At 50.3% G+C, this 17920-nt stretch overlaps 1 protein-coding gene across 1 annotated transcript; it reads left to right on the top strand.

Annotated features, from left to right (window-relative positions):
• Nucleotides 1-978: 978 nt before the first annotated feature.
• On the top strand, nt 979-9054 carry Krt8 (keratin 8). Its single transcript, NM_001310297.1, has 9 exons — nt 979-1390; nt 4258-4466; nt 5361-5421; nt 6005-6100; nt 6691-6855; nt 7133-7258; nt 7792-8012; nt 8168-8226; nt 8659-9054. The coding sequence occupies exons 1-9, from the start codon at nt 1061-1063 to the stop codon at nt 8814-8816; spliced, it is 1425 nt and encodes a 474-aa protein (NP_001297226.1). The 5' UTR covers nt 979-1060; the 3' UTR covers nt 8817-9054.
• Nucleotides 9055-17920: the final 8866 nt, after the last annotated feature.

Below are 17920 nucleotides of genomic sequence, written 5' to 3' on the forward strand. Positions count from 1 at the left end.
GAGGGTCCAGGTGACTTCAAATGACTCACCTGTGCCATCCCATGCTACTCCTCCTCAATCACCCTGTCTTACCTCTTGAGATTTTTTTTTTTTTTTTGTACCGGAGATGGAGCTCGGGACCTTGCGCTTGTCAGGCAGGCGGCAGAACCACTGAGCTAAATCCCAGGCCCTCTCGAGATTCGTTATAATAATGACTGCCCCCAAGGAACTAGGAAAACAGTGAAGACCCCCAATACTTCACCCCTGTTTCTTCTCTGTGCCCCTCAGCAAAGCCTATGGTGTCAACCTGGCATGGGGAATCCTGGGATATTGGGAAGAAAAGAGGTCACTGAGTTGTGTCTAGGAAAAGTGCTGGGTTGAATCTCTATCTCCCACCCACAGACCCAAAGGGAAGACAGCAAGTGTGTGTGTATTTGTTCATTCATTCTACAAATATTTACCCAGCCCCTCTGAGCACTACACCAGGTGCTGGGACACAGCAATAACCTGGGGAGAGTTGAGAAACTGCAGAGATCATACCCAATGCTTAGGAATCAGGCCTGCTGTCCAGCCTGGGCAGATCCTTATACAAGTGTCTTTGGGACATTGGCTGCTTAGAAAAGACCCAAATGCCTAGGGATCTTTTCCTGCCAGGGTTCCCAAACCTTTAGGTTATTGCTCAGCGTAGGGACAGAGACAAGACCGAGCAGTCAGAGTTTCGGTGGCTGAGTGACCCCAGGTATGTGTCCTTTTTACTTTAAGGGGCTTGGCAAGGCCAGGCACATTCCTTCCTTCCAATTTCCTGGGTTTCTGGGGTGGTGCTGGAGTGGGCTCCTAGGAGGGAGAAGCTCTCTGCTGCCCTCGCCTGAGCCCTGCTTGCAGGTGGCTGGTGTCGGGTTAGGCCCGGCCCCCTTGGGGCCCAACCACTCAGGTACATGGCCTTCCTCCCTCCCCTGCGGCCAGGCTCTCTTTTATAAGGGGCCTTTCCTGGGTGCAGTCCCACCGTCCAGAAGCAGCTGCCTGGCTTCTTTCGATTATCCTACTTGTCTGCAGCTCTCCTGCCTTCACCCCAGCCTCCACCATGTCCATGAGGGTGACTCAGAAGACCTACAAGGTGTCCACCTCCGGCCCCCGGGGCTTCAGCAGCCTCTCCTACAGCAGTGGCCCGAGCTCCCGAATCAGCTCCTCCAGCTTCTCCCGAATGGGCAGCAGCAGCAGTTTCCGGGGTGGCCTGGGTCTAGGCGGCTATGGCGGGGCTGCTGGTGTGGGGGGCATCACAGCTGTCCAGGTGAACCAGAGCCTACTGAACCCCCTGAATCTGGAGGTGGACCCCAACATCCAGGCGGTACGCATTCAGGAGAAGGAGCAGATCAAGACCCTCAACAACAAGTTCGCCTCCTTCATCGACAAGGTGAGGGCCTGTCCTTTCTCTTGCTTGCCCCAGGCAGTGGGAGCCCCTCCAGCGCCCCTCTGGCTCCCCTGGACCACACCATCATGGCAACACACCTTCCAGCCCAGGGCTGCTGCTTGTCATGTACTTTGGTTTGGGGTAGGGGGAGGATGGGAAAAGAGTCTTTGATGGCTTGTGACCCTAAATCCTGGGGTCTCCTCCCTTTCCACCCTCACCCCCGAGCCTGACTCTGAGCCTGATTCGGAGGGGTCTGTAAAGCGTTCAGCCTGGAGTTCTCTAGGCTGCTCAGCTGGTGAGGGGTGGGGAGGGGAGCTCCCTGCAGGTTCACCCTTCTCTCCCCCGGCACCGTCCCAGGGAATCCCCAATGGTGACTTCATGCTTTTTCTAATTTTTTGGTTTAAAAGTGGAGGTTTGATAGGATTGTAAGAGAAAGAGGTAGGAACTGATTCAAACAGCAAATATTGATCGAAACCTTTGGTGCCCCAGGGCCTGAGTGTGGGGGCACCGGGCTGAGTCACCATGTGGCTCCTGGCCAGCTGGCCTCGGTGTGGGCTGGGTCGCCGTCCCCGGGATGCACCCCACCCGGGCATGCTCAGGGTGTCCTGCCGGGCCTGGCTTTGGGGAAAGCCCATGCAGGATTCAAAGTCTTCGGGCGTTGCACGCCCCGCCCGAGTTCACATCCTGTTCAACCCAGAGTTATGGCTTCAGATAAGGCGCTGCTTCACCAACACCCCCTTGCCCACTTGGCCCTTGTCCCCTTTCACGATTCCTACCCCGGCTCCGCCCTAGGGCCCCATTCCACTTCTAGGAGGTGGGCAGGAGCTAGGCCGGGTTTTGCAGCCCTGTGGCCCTAGGGGCCCGGAGATTGGCCCTGGTCTGCTGACTGGCTCCTGGGAGGCATTGTGGGAAGGGAGGAGGGAAATTCTGGCGCAGATGCCCTTAGGTTTGGAACTCCCAGGAGCAGCTCCTTGTGGAGGGCTTGCTGATTGCTCTCCCAGAGCCAGTGACTCCACTTCTCCCCTGTGTTTTGCTAGCTCTGGGGTTCTTACTGGGCAGTTAAGCATATGCTTTGGGGTGTAAAGTCTGGTTCACAAGTTCCAGTGGTTTCCTTTGAGGGGCCAGTTTAAGAGTCCGACTTCCTCACCTGTAAAATGCGTGTGGTAGTTCCTAAATCAAAAAATTTTTGTCTATTCAACCCATATAGCGATGGGAAAGAGTTTAGCAGTGCCTGGCCCTCATTACACATTCCAATAGTATTCAGTGTTATAGTTACTTGTGTTTTTTATAATCTTGGCAGAATGACCTAAGAAAGATTTATAGAGAAGGTTGTGGGGAAATAACTAGATTTATACCCTTAGGACGTCCTTCTCTCCCAAGTCCCCACAATTTAAAGAGAGTAATAATTTTGAATTGATTTAAAGGAATGCATTTTTCCTTTTTGGAACAATTTTTTTTAATTGATCCTGCTGGAGGATGAACCCAGGGCTTCGAACTTGGTAGGTAAGGGATCTTTCACTGAGCTACATCTTAGTATCTTAGCTTCTCCCTGTTCCTCCCTCCTGTTTTGGGGATTGAACCCAGGCACTTGCACTGAGCTACATTCCCAGCCCTTTCATTAAGTTTTTATTCTGAGACAGGGTTTCACTAAGTTGCTTAATTGCCCAGGCTGGGCTTCAATTTGCAATCTGCCTTCTTCAGCCTCTCAAGAAGCTTGGATTACAAGTGTGTACCACTACACCTGGCTTATTTCTTTTGAAGTTTTCCCTCTAGCTGGGCGTGGTGGTGGAGGCCTGTATTCCCAGCACTTAGGAGACTGAGGCAGGATGATCACTCTGAGTTGGAGGCCAGCCTGGGCTACACAGTGAGACACTGTCTCCCCCCCCGAAAAAAATCCCCCCCCCAATATGCCTTGATTTTATTCTAAGATGTGGATTCTTTGAGCTCCAGGAATTCAGGGGGCTCTGTTTGAGGCAAGAGAGAGGATTGTGGGTATAGGAACAAGTGTAGAGTTGGGGGGAGTCTTCCTGATGCCAAAGAATCTCAAAGAGAGTGGGTGAGAGGGCTGGGGATTTAGCTCAGTGGTTTCGCTGCCTACTGTGCAATCTCAAGAACCTGAGTTCGATCCCCGGTACCAAAAAAACACAAAAAACCAAAAAAACTGAGTGAGAGTTAGGGAGGAACCTCCAGTTTGCAGATAGACCTACCTCTCTTACCTCTTCCCTAGCTCAAAGTGAGAAAGTTCTGTCTAGTGGGGCTCCTGGAAGGGCTGACTTGGGTTTCTGGGGTCCTTGCAGGTTAGGGAGAATCTAGGCTCTGAGAGGGGCAGTAAGTCTAGTTACTCAGCACAGGTTCATAACAGTGTTCGCTAGAATTTAGTAAGTCTCTTGGCCAGTGCTTTCTGGGTGTTTGGGCTAAAGTTTCCCAAAGATCTGCATGGATTCTTTCTTCAAACTCACTCCAAATAATGATGATGGTGATATTATTTGATAGGAACAATCTTTATTTTCTTTTTCAATCTTATGTAAAATGTAAATCAGAGTCTTTAGGAAGCTTGGCTGTATTTATTGATTTGTGACATACATACAGTCTATGTAAACAAGATCAATTCTGCAGATGCAGCTTCAACCTAACGCCCCTAGCTGTCCCCTTTCAATCATGCCCCTCCCACCCCCAGTGCTAGAGGATTATGGCTCCCAACTGTACCTCACCATGCTGTTGCCAGTCACAGGTATCCTTCCAGAATAGCTAAGCAAGTCCTAGGACCTCATTGCTTAGGAAGTGGGCTGGGGGAAGGCACAGGGCTTGTTGCCCTCCAGGCCCTGACCTTGGTGTGATGCAGAGCTTTTTGTTTTCTCCTCCCCATACAGGTGCGGTTCTTGGAGCAGCAAAACAAGATGCTGGAGACCAAGTGGAGCCTCCTGCAGCAGCAGAAGACATCCCGGAGCAACATGGACAATATGTTTGAAAGCTACATCAACAACCTCCGGCGGCAGCTGGACACACTGGGGCAGGAGAAGTTGAAGCTGGAGGCGGAGCTTGGCAACATGCAGGGGCTGGTGGAGGACTTCAAGAATAAGTGAGCCCCTCCCCAGAAGGCATCCTGCCCTTCCCTATTCCTTGAGACCAGAAGCCTAAGTCCCCATTGCCCCCTGCTTATGGGCAGTGTAGTCCTGTAGCGTTTTGAGTGACCATCTGATCCGGCTTGCTTGGGATAGTCCATTTTTATGCCCATTGTCCCAGCACAATTGTTCATGGCATCCATTCCTTCAATCTCAGGACTGTCCAAATTTGGACAAGTTATATGTAATGTTTACGTAGTACATCCAAGATGGGAGAGATAGGCAGCCAACAGGTCTCATGTTCACACTTGCAGCCCAGCCCCATTCATTCCTGACCCCTGGCCTCTGGAAAACTCCAGAGAGTTCTGAGGTCAGACCCTGCTGCTAACCCTTCCAATAGGCCCAATCCAATAGAAATTCATTGATTGTGGTAGAGATTTCCTGCTCTGGGCCTCCTCACTGGCTGAGGATGGGGTGGTAGGGGAAAGGGTAGTGAAGGCAGAAGGACTGTCGTTCTCATATCCTACATCTCTATGAACTGAATTTTCTAGATATTCATGACTTCCTCAAAAAGACCCTGGTAAGCTGGGTGTGGTGGCATATACTTGTATATCCCAGCACTCAAGAGGCTGAGGCAGGAGGATCGTCAAAGGTTCCAGGCCAGCCTGGGCTACATAGTGAGTTCAAGACCAGCATAGCAAGACCCTGTTTCAAAAAACTAAAACAAAACAAAAAACAAAACCCAAACAGAAGACCCGTGGTAGGGCTGGGGGTGTAGCTCAGTGGTAGAGTTTGTGCTTAGCATCTGCAAGGCTCAGTTGATCCCCAGCACTGCCACCATCAGTGATGAAAGACCCAGGGCTAACCTCACCTTTGCCTTCACCCTCTGATTCCAAGTCTTTCTTTACTAGGTACGAGGATGAGATAAACAAGCGTACAGAGATGGAGAATGAATTTGTCCTCATCAAGAAGGTGAGGGAGACTTCCTGCCCCTGTCCAGAAACTGGAGGCTGGGACGTAGAGATTTGGACTAGGCCTTTGTAGATTCTGCCTCTCGACATTTCTAAGTAATGGGACAAATTCATTTATTTCAATATTTGATGTCTTCTAGATATGTAATATAGAAAGGTAGACAAAGACAGGTAGTTAGGTGCTGTTGGACAGAATTCTGGATATCAGGGTTAGAATATGGTTAAGAAAATGAAGCAGGATCTGGGGATTTAGCTCAGGTGTAGAGGGCTTGCCTAGGATCCTGAGGCCCTAGGTTCAATCTTTAGCACTGAAAGAAGAAGAAAGAAAGAAAGTGAAGCAGAATTGGAGGTCTGGTCTGGAAGGCTTCCTCGAGGAGGAGTAGGAGGAGGGGATTCTGCAAGAAGCAGAGGTTAGGAGTGTGGGCAAGGATGTAGGTGGGATGGGCAGAGGCTAAGCTAAGGCATCAGCTACAAAGTCTGGTGTTATGGGCCTCCAAGTCCAGGCTACTGGGTGGATGTTGGGAGCCTCTGGGTTGGGGTTGAGTGTGGGTCCCAGCTCAGGGCTCTCATCTCTCCTGTGCCAGGATGTGGATGAAGCTTACATGAACAAGGTGGAGCTCGAGTCTCGCCTGGAGGGCCTGACTGATGAGATCAACTTCCTCAGGCAGCTGTATGAAGAGGTATGTTGGTGGGGGCTGGATAGGGAGGGTCCCCAGCCTGTCAGGGCCTCCACCCTCTGCGACCCAGGCAGAGGCTCCCCCCAGCCCCCAGTGCTGACAGACAAGGGCCCACTACTTGATAACAATGGCTACAAATACTGGCCTAGTTAATGTTGTCCTGGGGGCTCTGTCCCCCTGCATGTATGCGGCAGGGCTTATTACCCCATTTCACAGATGGGAAGTGGGCTCAGAGAAGTGAAGTAACCTGTCCGAAGTTGTCATATAGAGAGTGGTCACATAGCTGCACTCAGGGCCACTCTGTCCCAAAACTCGTGTTCCTGATCTTCGGGCTGAATAGAGACCTCTGTGGGCTTGGTACTGGTGGCTGGGAGCAGGGAGGGGGTTTCCCCCATGGTTATTCACTCAGAGCAGGTTAGGTTTCCTTTCATCCTTCCATGTTCCAGGGCTTTGGCTCATCTTCCTTCTTCAGGAACTTTGCCCTCTCCTCAGCCCTCCCCTTTCTCCCTCCCACCCCCAAAGGAAGCTCTTCAGCAAGGAAGGCTCCCTGTGTGTAGGGACAGAGCCTCACACTCATACCTCTGACCCCCCAGGAGATCCGTGAGCTGCAGTCTCAGATCTCAGACACATCTGTGGTGCTGTCCATGGACAACAGCCGCTCCTTGGACCTGGACGGTATCATCGCTGAGGTCAAGGCCCAGTACGAGGAGATTGCCAACCGCAGCCGGGCCGAGGCTGAGAGCATGTACCAGATTAAGGTGAAGAGCAGGGTCACTAGACTGGCCCTCCTTTTCTGTGCCCTTGCAGATGGGGAGGGAGCAGGATTTCAAACTCTACTCTGCTTGCTGTGAGCTGGGCCTGCAGAGCGGGTGCCTGGGGGTCTGGAAAGGGGCTTTCAGCAGAATGTGTATGTAGGACTTGGGGACGAGATGACCCTGGCTCTGGTGACCTGGCCAGGAGGATACTCCCTCAGTGGTGGCCATTGGGGGTCCAGGAGTCCCCTCTGGAGCTTCACGTCCTGTTTTGCACCTGCAGTATGAAGAGTTGCAGACTCTGGCTGGGAAGCATGGGGATGACCTCCGCCGCACAAAGTCCGAGATCTCTGAGATGAACCGCAGCATCAGCCGCCTCCAGGCGGAGATCGAGGCCCTCAAAGGCCAGGTACCTGCTGGGCTGGGGGCTGGATAGGATCCTAACTTCTCTGGTTAAGAGGAGATCATGCCAGAAGGAGGGAAAGGTCTGGAACCGGGGCCAGTGAGCTGTAGGGGCAGCTTTAGTCCAGCTTTCTTAGTTGCTCCTGGGAAGATGAGAGACAGTGAGCCATTTCTAGGGTCAGGACAAGGGTGAAAGGAGCTGGACAGGTAGGTCGGGGTCCAGGATGTGTCCCTCAAGCCTGCTTTATTTAATGTCTTAGATATGAGGGTAAAGCTGGGTTTTGCTGCTTTATAGAAAGTCTAGAACCTGGTGATCTGGTCAAGTTCAGGTTGGGGGACTTACAGTGTCACAGGTGGGCAGCATGAGGGGAAATGTCTGGAAACTGCTGCTGATTCCTCATTCTGCTTCCCCAGTCTTACTGGTAGCATTTTCTTGAGCTGGGTGGAGTCTGTCCAGGTCAGGGAGGGGTGACCCTAAAAGAGGAACAAGGGGTTGGGTACACCAGGTCCTGCCTGCTTATCTGTCCCCCTCCCGCACAGAGAGCATCCCTGGAGGCCGCCATTGCTGATGCCGAGCAGCGTGGGGAGCTGGCCATTAAGGATGCCAACGCCAAGCTGGCCCAGCTGGAGAGTGCCTTGCAGAAAGCCAAGCAGGACATGGCACGGCAGCTGCGTGAGTACCAGGAGCTCATGAACGTCAAGCTGGCACTGGACATAGAGATCGCCACCTACCGCAAGCTGCTGGAGGGCGAGGAGAACAGGTGGGTGTGGGGGGGTCTCACTGGACTGGGAGCACAACCCTGAGGTCTGCCATGGGGAGAAGTGGGTGCTGTGTGGAGCCCCCTTGGGACTTGGGTCGAGTTCCTCTGGGTCAAGATGCTGGGTTGGTCCTGACATCCCATGTGTCTGGGTACAGGCTGGAGGCTGGGATGCAGAACATGAGCATCCACACGAAGACCACCAGTGGCTACTCAGGTGCGTTCCTGGGCCCTGGGGGTGGAGTGCAGGGGTCCAGGAGGGGCTATGCTATGCTCAGCAGCAACTAAGGGGGACAAAGAGAAGGAGCAGGAGAATCCCAGAGCAATGGGACAGACCCAGGATCCAAATAATACAGTTGCTGATAGGAGGCCCCCAGATAAATGGTAGCCATGTGCCAGGCACTGTTCTTTACATGCTTTATTTTATTTACTTTTTGTACAACTCCTGTACATTTCCCTGTGCTACCACTGAGGGAGCTGAGGCCCATTTACATGGCTTCATCCAGGGATGTGCAGCGGTGTAGTCACTGGTCAGGCGGACCTGGTTCAGACTCCATCCCAGGGGCTGAGAGACAGCGGGAAGTGGGGGCCTGGAGCCTGAGGTGGAGGTGGCTCAAGTGCTCATGTGGCTGCCTCTGTCCCTTACTAGGAATGGTCAGCTCACCCTACGGGGGCCTCCCAAGCCCTGGCTTTGGCAGCCTCCAAAGTCCTGGCTTCACCCGCACCAAGTCTGCCGTGGTTGTGAAGAAAATCGAGACCCGTGATGGGAAGCTGGTGTCTGAGACCTCTGATGTCCTGCCCAAGTGAATGGGCCACAGCAGCCTCTCCCAGCCCACACCCCTCCCACAGCTGCCCCAGAGCCTGTGTAGCTGTTAATGGAAGCATTGGGAACAAGAGACCCACCTGAGGCTCAGCCCTAGCCCTCAGCCCACCCTTGGGGGGAAATACTGCCTGGGGTACCCCTTCTTGCCCATGCCCTTCACCAAAACCAATTCAAGTGTCTTTTCCAAAATAAAGCCCAAGGTGGTTCTGCCGCCTGACCTTGTGTTCGAGTATTTCCTGTCCCCAGGGGTGGGAGGAAGTGGGCAGGAGGCCTCTTCCTAGACTTAGAAGCTGAGAAAGGCCTAGGAAGCAGGAGGCACTGGGCAGGAAGTCTGGCAGTTGCCAAAGGGATTCCTTTGTGGAAAGCAGTTGGCGCCCTGGTTGTGGCTGTCTACACCTGTGTAATGGTCTGTCTCCCATGCAGGGCACCTCAGGGTTTACAGTGAGCTCTCAGATACCCCTGTCATTTGAGCTGTGCATAAACCTGGTGACATAGGCAGAGCAGGTCTTGGCCTTATCCGGAAGAATTTAGTTCACTTCCCTAAACACCTCAGCACTAGGACTGCTTGCAGATAAGGAGATCCTGGCTGGGAGAGGCCAAGTCATTGGCTCACCTAGAAATTGGCTAATCTGGGACAGAAGCCAGACTGTCCAGTTCTCAGAGCTATACTCCTTGGCTAGGCACATGGCCTCTTATAGCCAGAGGTGTCTATTTACCACCTTTGTTCCTCAGTGGTAGAGGAGTCCTGGTTTTTGCATCCTTTCGGAGATTCAGTGGCCTTTTCTCAGTAATCAAGCGTGCTATGCCTGAGATTTCTGGAAGCCAAATAGTGCTGTGCTGTGCACCGCTGCCTGTGTTCTTCCTGCCCCACTCAATTTTATCTACCCTGATTACTTCTCCCCATCCTTTCCCAGCCTTCTCCATGCTATTTATGACATATGGGGTGTGTGCACCCCATGTTTGCATGTGGAGGGTGGACTGTGTTCATATGGGTGTGTAGGGTTCTGTGAAACATGCAGAGGGTTTTGTATCTGTTGAAACAATCTCCAAGGTGTAGAGCAGGAGGGGGTTTCAGACACAGCTGGATGGAGCAGTGCTCCCCAATACTCCTGTGCCTCCAACACTGAGGGCACAATGACTGGGGTGAGGCTGGCACAGGAGGCTTGTGCCTGCCCTGCTCTGGGTTTCTGCTGGGCTGTCCTGCCACCTCCTCACCAGGCAGCTCCATGAAGCTGGGCTTCCACACAGGCAGGGCATGCCCCCTCCCCACCCAGTCCTAGGTTCTGCACACTGTCTCAATAAAGGTCTTCACTCAGCAGTGACAAAGCACCAATATCCAGAGCTGTGGTTCTTAACTATTTTGGCAATGGCCCATGGTAAATTCATTGGTAGCACAACCTATAATACACATATGACACAAAAGCTCCATACAACAACACCAACCTCCTGTCCTCTGCATGGGATCTGGCCCTCAGTGGATCCCAGGGGTCAGGAGGGTGGTGTCAGAGCCAAGGCAGTCACTGCACCAGTGAGAGGACCTCTGGCTCACTGGGACCAGAGTCAGTATTCTGAGTTGTGCCTCACCCCGTCCTGTCTTATCAGACTCCACCCTGGGCAGTGGGTGGCAGGAGGCAGTTGAGGGACCCCCAGATAGTCCCCTGGGCAGTCCTCACCCTGATGTTTGCTGAGGGAGAGGCTGGGTGGCCCTTGGGGAGAATTTCTTTTCCCTTTCCCTGTTCACTTTCTTCAGATTCTTGTGCACACTCCAGGGGACCAAGGTCACCCAGCTCTCAGCAGTCATCATCTGGAGAGCTGGAGATCCAGCTACTGGGCAGAATAGAAGCTCTTCTTCTTCCTCCCTCCCTTCCTCCCTTCCTTCCTTCTTCCTCTCTCCTCTCCTCTCCTCTCCTCTCCCTCCTCCTCCTCCTTCTACCCCCCTCCCCCCTTCCCTCCTGGTACTGGGGATTGAACCCAGGCTCCTCTCACTGAAGTAAACCCTCACCACTTTCTAATTTTTATTTTGAGGCTGGGTCTCACTAAATTGCCCAAGCTAGGTTTGAACTTGTGATCTCCCTGCCTCAGCTTTGCAGAGTGCTGGGATTACAGGTGTGTGCCATCATGCCTGGCCCATTTCTTAAATATAGTTGGTCTTGAATATTTGTGGCTTCTGCATCTGAGGATTCAAGCAACCATGGGTGGAAAATATTCCAGAAAAGAATTGCTCTGTATTGAACATATACTTTTTTTCTTGTCATTATTCCTTTAACAGTACAGTCTAACATTATTATCCTAGCATTTACATAGGTATTCTAAGTAAACTAGAGATTTAAAAAAAATTTTTTTTTCAGATAGGGCCCCACTATGTAGTTTTTGAATTCACTATGTAGCCCAGGCTGGCCTCAAACTCATGGTGATCCTCCTGGCTCAGCCTCCTGAGTGGGGATTGTAGGCATGTGCTACACCACGCTTGACTTACTAGAGATGATTTAAATCATAGGTTTCCAACTGTTTGGCTTGTTTGTGCCACACTGAGAAATTGTCTTGGGATGCACATAAGATACGTAATATAGCTAATGTATGTAAGTAACAAAGCTTTTATTTTTTTAATTTTTTAATTTTTTTGGTACCGAGGATAGGACTCATTTCCTTGCACTTGTGAGGCAGGTGGCGGAACCACTGAGATAAATCTCTGGTCCTATTTTTAATGTTTTTATCATAACATTAAAGAAGAGCAAACATAAATATATAAAACTATTGGGTTATTTGACCTTGTTCTTGTGAAGCATGCGTCAACATCTGGTTGATGGAAGTGGTTGCCATTTGCTTTGAAAAACATAAGCCGGGTCAGTTACTCCCCCTTGAAACCCTCCGATGTTCATGTCCAGGATGAATCCCCAGTCCTGGCTCAGCCCTGGGCTCTCAGCTGCGCTCTCTGCCTCCACCTGCCTCAGCCTTCTGTCATCCAGTCTTTGGCTCTGACTGGGCGCTGCTGGCGCTTCAGCACTGAGCTCACTGCAGCTCCCTTCTGTTCAGGGCCTTGCTCATCCTGGGCCTGAGCCATATCATTCCCAAGGTTCAGTGCCAGGAAGGTCTTGGGGAAGTCACAGGATGAGGGGGACATTTCTGTCACAGCCCTCAAGATGGTGCCCTGGGCTTTCTCATTGTAGATAGCCAGATAGACATTCATTCATCTGTAGTGGTATTTCCTTTTTTTTTTTTTGGTACCAGGGATCGAACTCATGTCCTTGCGCTTGCGCAGCAGGTGGTGAAACCGCTGAGCTAAATCCCCAGCCCGGTATTTCCTTTTTGTTTTGTTTTGTTTTTGAGACAGAGTCTTGCTATGTAGTCCTGGCTGGACTTGAACTCAAGGTAATCCTCCTGCCTCAGCCCCCTAAGTGCTGGGATTACAAGTGTGCACCACCACACCTGGTGCTGGTATTTCCTTAGTGTCAGTCAGCCTATCCCATAGACATAAAGCATCACGGGGACAGGGATCCTCTATCAGGCCTGGTTCTCCCCTAGTTCTTCAGTACCTAGCAGAGTTCTGGGCACACAGGAGGGGAGCAATAAAAATTATTAAATAAAAGAGGACGAAGTATTTCCATGTGGTGGTTATTTATCTTGCTTGTGCCAAAAGCAAATGTATTCTACATTTTAATCCTTTTAACCTTTTTCTGTTGGGGAAGATGGATTAATCTGCTCAGGCCTAGTCCAGAAACAGCTGGTATATTGATCTATAAAGTAATGAGGATCCTATTCTGGATCAACTTACAATTTTTCCACTTAAGGATGCAAACTGACTCAGAAATGCTGGTTCAAGTTCTTCCTGGGCAAATTAGTGAGACCTTGTCTCAAAGTAAAAAACAAACAGAGCTGGGGATATAGATCAGTGGCAGAGTAGCCTTGGATTCAGCCCCCAGTACTAAAAAAAAAAAAAAAAAAAAAGGATGGAACTCAATACACATTCAGTAGAAATTACACTGAGTGCTGGGTGTGGCAGTGAGTTTCAGCTGAGTGACTGAGACAGGCAGCCAACACTCAACCCAGACGCTGTGCTGCTAAGCTAAAATGCTCAATACTAAGTCAGTCAATCAGCCTCTCTCTCTCTCTCTCTCTCTCTCTCTCTCCTAGGGAATGAACCCAGGCCTTTGCACTGACCTACATCTCTGGCTCTTTACTTTTTATTTTCAGACTGGTTTCCTATGAATTGCCCAGTTTGGGCTTGATCTTGCTAGCCTCCTTCATCAGCCTCCCAGTGTGCTGGGATTACAGACTTGCACCACCAGGTCTGAAATAGATTCCTTTTTCCTTTTTATTTTGTGAGACAGGATCTTGCTATGTAGTTTAGCCTGCCCTTAAACTCACTATGTAGCCCAGGCTGGCCTAGAACTCACGGCAATCCACCTGCCTCATCCTCTCAAGTGCTAGAATTACAGGCTTGCACTGCCATGCCCAGCTGAAATGGATTCTTGACTTAAGGATATTTTAAATTATGATGAGTTTATCAGGATGTATCCCCATCATAAGCCAAGAAGCATCTGCAGCTCCCTGTGAAATGGCCTTAAGGAGATCAGGGCCACCTGGGTCCTGCGACAGCTCCAGGCAGGCCTTTCAGTGACTGAGGAAGGGTGGAAGAGACAGGGTAGGGTGAGCCTGGTGGGCTATGGCCCCACAGAGTGTGCCTGGTGCCAGATGGTGGGGAGGAGGGTGGCTCAGGGGCACAGAAAGACACCTAAGACAGAGTCCTTGACCTCAAAGTCTTTCCAGAGTGCCGGAGAAACAACACAGATCCCAGAGAAGCCAGCGGCACCTGTTCAGTTGTGCAACACAAATTCTAGGGGCATCTGGGGTGAACCAGACCCTCTTGGCCACAGCATGGAGGATGTTCCTGCACATGAGATGGTGAGCAGTTGGTGTGTATTGGACGCCGGTGATTCAGCATGATGCTGACTGCTCATGGTTGACCAACACCTGCCATCCTTTCTCTCGGTGGTTAGGACCTCACTGTATAGCTGGACACACGGTCTCCTAGAATAATGACTACATTTTCCTGCTTTTTTTGGTAATCAAGTGTGGTCATGTGTCAGAGATAGAAGTGGAAGTAAAAGAGCAACTCCTAGGAAGTGTCTTTAGAGGGAGGGCTTGTGAGCTGCTTCTCTTATGAGGCCTCTTTGCTGGCAGGAATGCACACCAATGGTGATGGTTCAGCAGCCATCTTGGATCATGAAGTGGCCTGGGAATGCAAACTACTTTTTGCAGAGCACAGCAGTGATGGGATCTGGGTTGTCCCTGCCATCACAGGGTACACACTGGTTTTGGGCAGATATTTCCTGGGAAATTTCCTGTTTGAATTAAGTCACTGTTTTGGGGGATTTCTGTTACTCTTTACCTAAAGCTATCACATAATGAGTATATTGACCTCCTCGAGAGGGTGACTGCTGAGACGCTTGACAGCTGAGTGGAAGAGCTCCGGCAGGGGCCAGCAAGCAGGCTCCCAAATCTTTGGCTTGCTCTGGGGCATTTGGGAGATTCCTCTCCTCTTTGGGTTTAGTCCTCTTTCTTTGAACAAAGAGGGGCTGGTCTTTTTTTGTTTTTTGTAGTACTAAAGATTGAACCCAGGGTTTCCCATATGCCAGGCAAGTGGTCTACCACTGAGCTACATCCCTAGCTCTTTTTATTTTAACAGTGGGAGTTTTACATTTATTAAAGTTAGGATAAAAACAGGCTCTGTAGAGAGGGTGTGGGCCAAGTAAAAGTAGGAAAAAGAGAGAAAAGAATACACCCCACAGCATAAGGTAGGCTACTGTGAAGGGACAGGATAACCTTATTTTATTTTATTTTTTTAGTACCAGGGATTGAACTTGGGACTTTCCACTTTCGAGACAGGTGTCGGCACCACTGAGCTAAATCTCTGGCCCAGCCTTATTTTATTTTATTTTATTTATTTATTTTTTTGGTACTGGGGATTGAACTCGGGACCTTGCACTTGTGAGGCAGGCGCCGGAACCACTGAGCTAAACCCCAGCCCCTTATTTTATCTTTGAGACAAGTTTTCACCAAGTTGCCCAGGATGGGTTCAAACTTGTGATCCTCCTGCTTCAGCCTCCTGAGAAGCTGGGATTACAAGTGTGTGGGCTGATTTAAAAAAAATAATCTCATTCATATTCTTGTGACATTTTGGTGAGTCTCTGAGGCCCAGAATGTGGAACTGAGAAATCTGTAGTTGATCCTAGGAGCAGTGGGTATCAGTGGAGATGTTTTCTGATGAGGAGCAGAGAAGAAAGCCAACGGATGCAATGTCTCAGGAAGGTGAGTCCTGGCATCTTCTGATGGGGACACCTGACTCAGGTTAGCACGGTGGGATGGGCCCTGGGCCAGGAGGCAGAAGATCTGAGAGACTCCTGGCTCTGCCACCTTTGGGGTCTGTGACTTGGTTGCTGTCTCTCCTCTCTGTGCTTCAGTTTGCAGCCAGTGACATGTGGCCAGGAAACAATGGCAGGGAGGGTGAGGGTGAACCGGGGTCAGGGATGCGAATGCATTTTGTGAACTCAAAATGCAGACACTTGGGCCTGGTATTGCTCAGTGGCAAGCGCTGGCCTAGCATGGGTGAGATCCTGCCTCAAGTCCCAGCACTGGAGTGTGGGGGAGTGGGGATGCATTCTCTTTCCCTCTGAGTCCCTTCCAGAGTGATTTCCCCTCTCCTGTCTTCCCTTCTGTGTTGCACCCACCCAGAGCATCACAGTCACTTGCCATGACACTGGTGTCTCAAAGCACTCTGGGTGGGAAGAAGGCAGAGAGGCCTGAGAAGGCCTGTTCCCCAATCCCCTCCCCTGATGAGGGTTTTTCTCCTCCCTCCTGCCTGGCTTCTGTTCCCAGAGTGCTTTGTAGGGCACTGCCCTGTCAGGCCCCCAGGAGTTCTTGGGGAGTAGGCTCAGGACCTGCACTGCAGCAGGGAGAGAGAGAGTGCTCGCTCAGGTCGCCTAGGCATCTGGAGGCAGGAGTTGGATCCGAGAAGGACACAGAGGGGAGTGCCCAATGAAGGGCTCCTGAGGAGACATTTCCTTCTGATAGCAATGATGACATAGGCACCTTGGAGTTTTTTTTTTTTTTTTTGTTTAAGGGGTTAAGAGTTCAAATGCCACAGGGGGAAGGCAGCTAAAGTGAGAGTAAAGTGGGTCTGGGGTTGGAAAACATAGACAGACGCACGCTGTTTGTACAACAATGTTGGAATATTCTTTGAGTTTACAAGGAATTATGCTTTGTTCTGCTATTTTGAAGCATGCAGGTCTTTCATTCTCCCACTAAAGAGTAAAATGGAAGTGCAGTTGATATAGGACCTCCAAATGATATAAGAGAAATAATATAACTCTCAACCTGTTAGATGTCAGACACGATGAGTTCATGTTCCCCCAAATCGAAGAATGAATTCTAAGGAACAATGGAGATTAGAGTAGGAAGTATTCAGGGCCGGGGATTTAGCTCAGTGGTGCCACCGCCTGCCTTGCAAGTGCAAGGTCCTGAGTTCAATCTCCGGCACCAAAAAAAAAAAAAGAATAGGAAGTATTCATTGAGACAGAGAGGGGGTCTGAGTGGATTGCCAGGGACCCCACTTCACAGGGGAAGTTTTATAGAGAAAAATCACGAGGTGGGTACAATGTGGGACAAAAATTATGATCAACTAATAAGATTACAAGTTTAGGCGCTTAGGTAATATTGATCCAGTGGGGAAGCAGGTCATGTAGCGAGAGTACATGGAGAGAACAAAGAATTTTTTAGGAAAGGATGTGGTCTCCCACCAGGGTGACTGATGTCTATCTAGACTTTTTTTGGGCCAGGTGTTACCACTTAACTCATCCCTTGGGGAAATATGTAGGCTTAGTCATTTCATCTTTGTCTTGAGGCCTGGCTTCCAACAGCTGTGCCTCCAGCTACAGTTGTAAGGTGTTTTCATCTTTTGCACTGACTCTCTCGAGGGCCCACCCCTATCTGACTGCCTATACATTTCTATCTAACTTAGATGTCTATGATACAGGAACAGCTTAGTTTTCATTCTTCTCTTTACATAAGATGCACCACACATAACGAGAAATAGTATCTGATACTTGGCTTTGTTGTCAGGACAGTTGCTGTGGCAAAGTAGAATTGCTTGTCGGTCAGCGCCGCTCTTAGACCTGGGCTAGAGGCCCCTGGCATTAGTAAGCCCCACTGTGTCACTTCTCTGGCTTCGGTCCTCTGCCTCAGGAAGAGACCCAAGGGGCCAGAGGAGTGTACTCTCCCAGAGGCTCCTGTCATCCCAAGTCCTCTCCTGCCAGAAGCTGCTTGGTCTCTTTGCCAGCCTCCTTATCCTGTGTTCTATGAATCCTGCGGTGTCTGGGATGGGGTCAGAGGCCTCCAGAGCTTCCCTGTCCAGTCAGGTAGCCTTGAGTCACACAGGGCTATTGAGTGCTTATAAAGTACTGCCAGTCTGTATTGTGGTGGGCTGAAGGCGCTAAGTCACACACCAGATCTTGGAGACTTAGAAGGAGAAAAAAAGAATGTAAAAAATGTTAGTAATAATTTTTATGTTGATTACAAGTGGAAATAATATTTGGGATATATTAAACTAAATAAAAAAGTCATTAAAATGAATTTCACCTGTTTCTTTTTAAGTGTGGTTACTAGAAAATTCCATATGTGGCTCACATTCATGGCTTACATGTCTACTCACGCGGGAGATCATTGAGGTAGATGCCTCTTCTACTCTCTTGCTCTCCCTGAAGTGGGGAGCGGGCTCAGAAGTGCAGGGAGCTGTGGTTCTCCTCCTTTTGCATCCTTTTTCTTTTCCTTCGTTTTCCTCCTTTTGCTTTTCAGGTTCACCATGTGTCCACCAGGGAGCAGCAGAGGATCAGGGAGGAAACTACTCTATTGGCTCCCAGAGCAGAGTTTGTGGACCCTCAGGGCAGCCTCGCTATTCCAGGAGCCAGACTTTGGGTTCAGGCCCGAGGCAGCCTCTTCCTCAATCTCTGCCAGCACAGCTACCCAGGAATGTGATTCCAGAGTGGCCAGAATTTTAAACTTTGTAACAGATATCAGAATCTGGATTTTTACG

Source organism: Heterocephalus glaber, unplaced genomic scaffold (genome assembly GCF_053883595.1).
Source record: "Heterocephalus glaber isolate CG9 unplaced genomic scaffold, H.glaber_assembly_v1.0 deba00001060, whole genome shotgun sequence".
Taxonomy (NCBI): Eukaryota; Metazoa; Chordata; class Mammalia; order Rodentia; family Bathyergidae; genus Heterocephalus; species Heterocephalus glaber.

What these genes read in the sequence shown, in the direction of transcription:
- Krt8 (NM_001310297.1), top strand. Translation starts at nt 1,061, where the DNA reads ATGTCCATGAGGGTGACTCAGAAGACCTACAAGGTGTCCACCTCCGGC. An exon ending in AGAGCATGTACCAGATTAAG is followed by an intron (nt 6,856 to 7,132) that starts GTGAAGAGCAGG and finishes TTGCACCTGCAG; the next exon opens with TATGAAGAGTTGCAGACTCT. An exon ending in GACCACCAGTGGCTACTCAG is followed by an intron (nt 8,227 to 8,658) that starts GTGCGTTCCTGG and finishes GTCCCTTACTAG; the next exon opens with GAATGGTCAGCTCACCCTAC.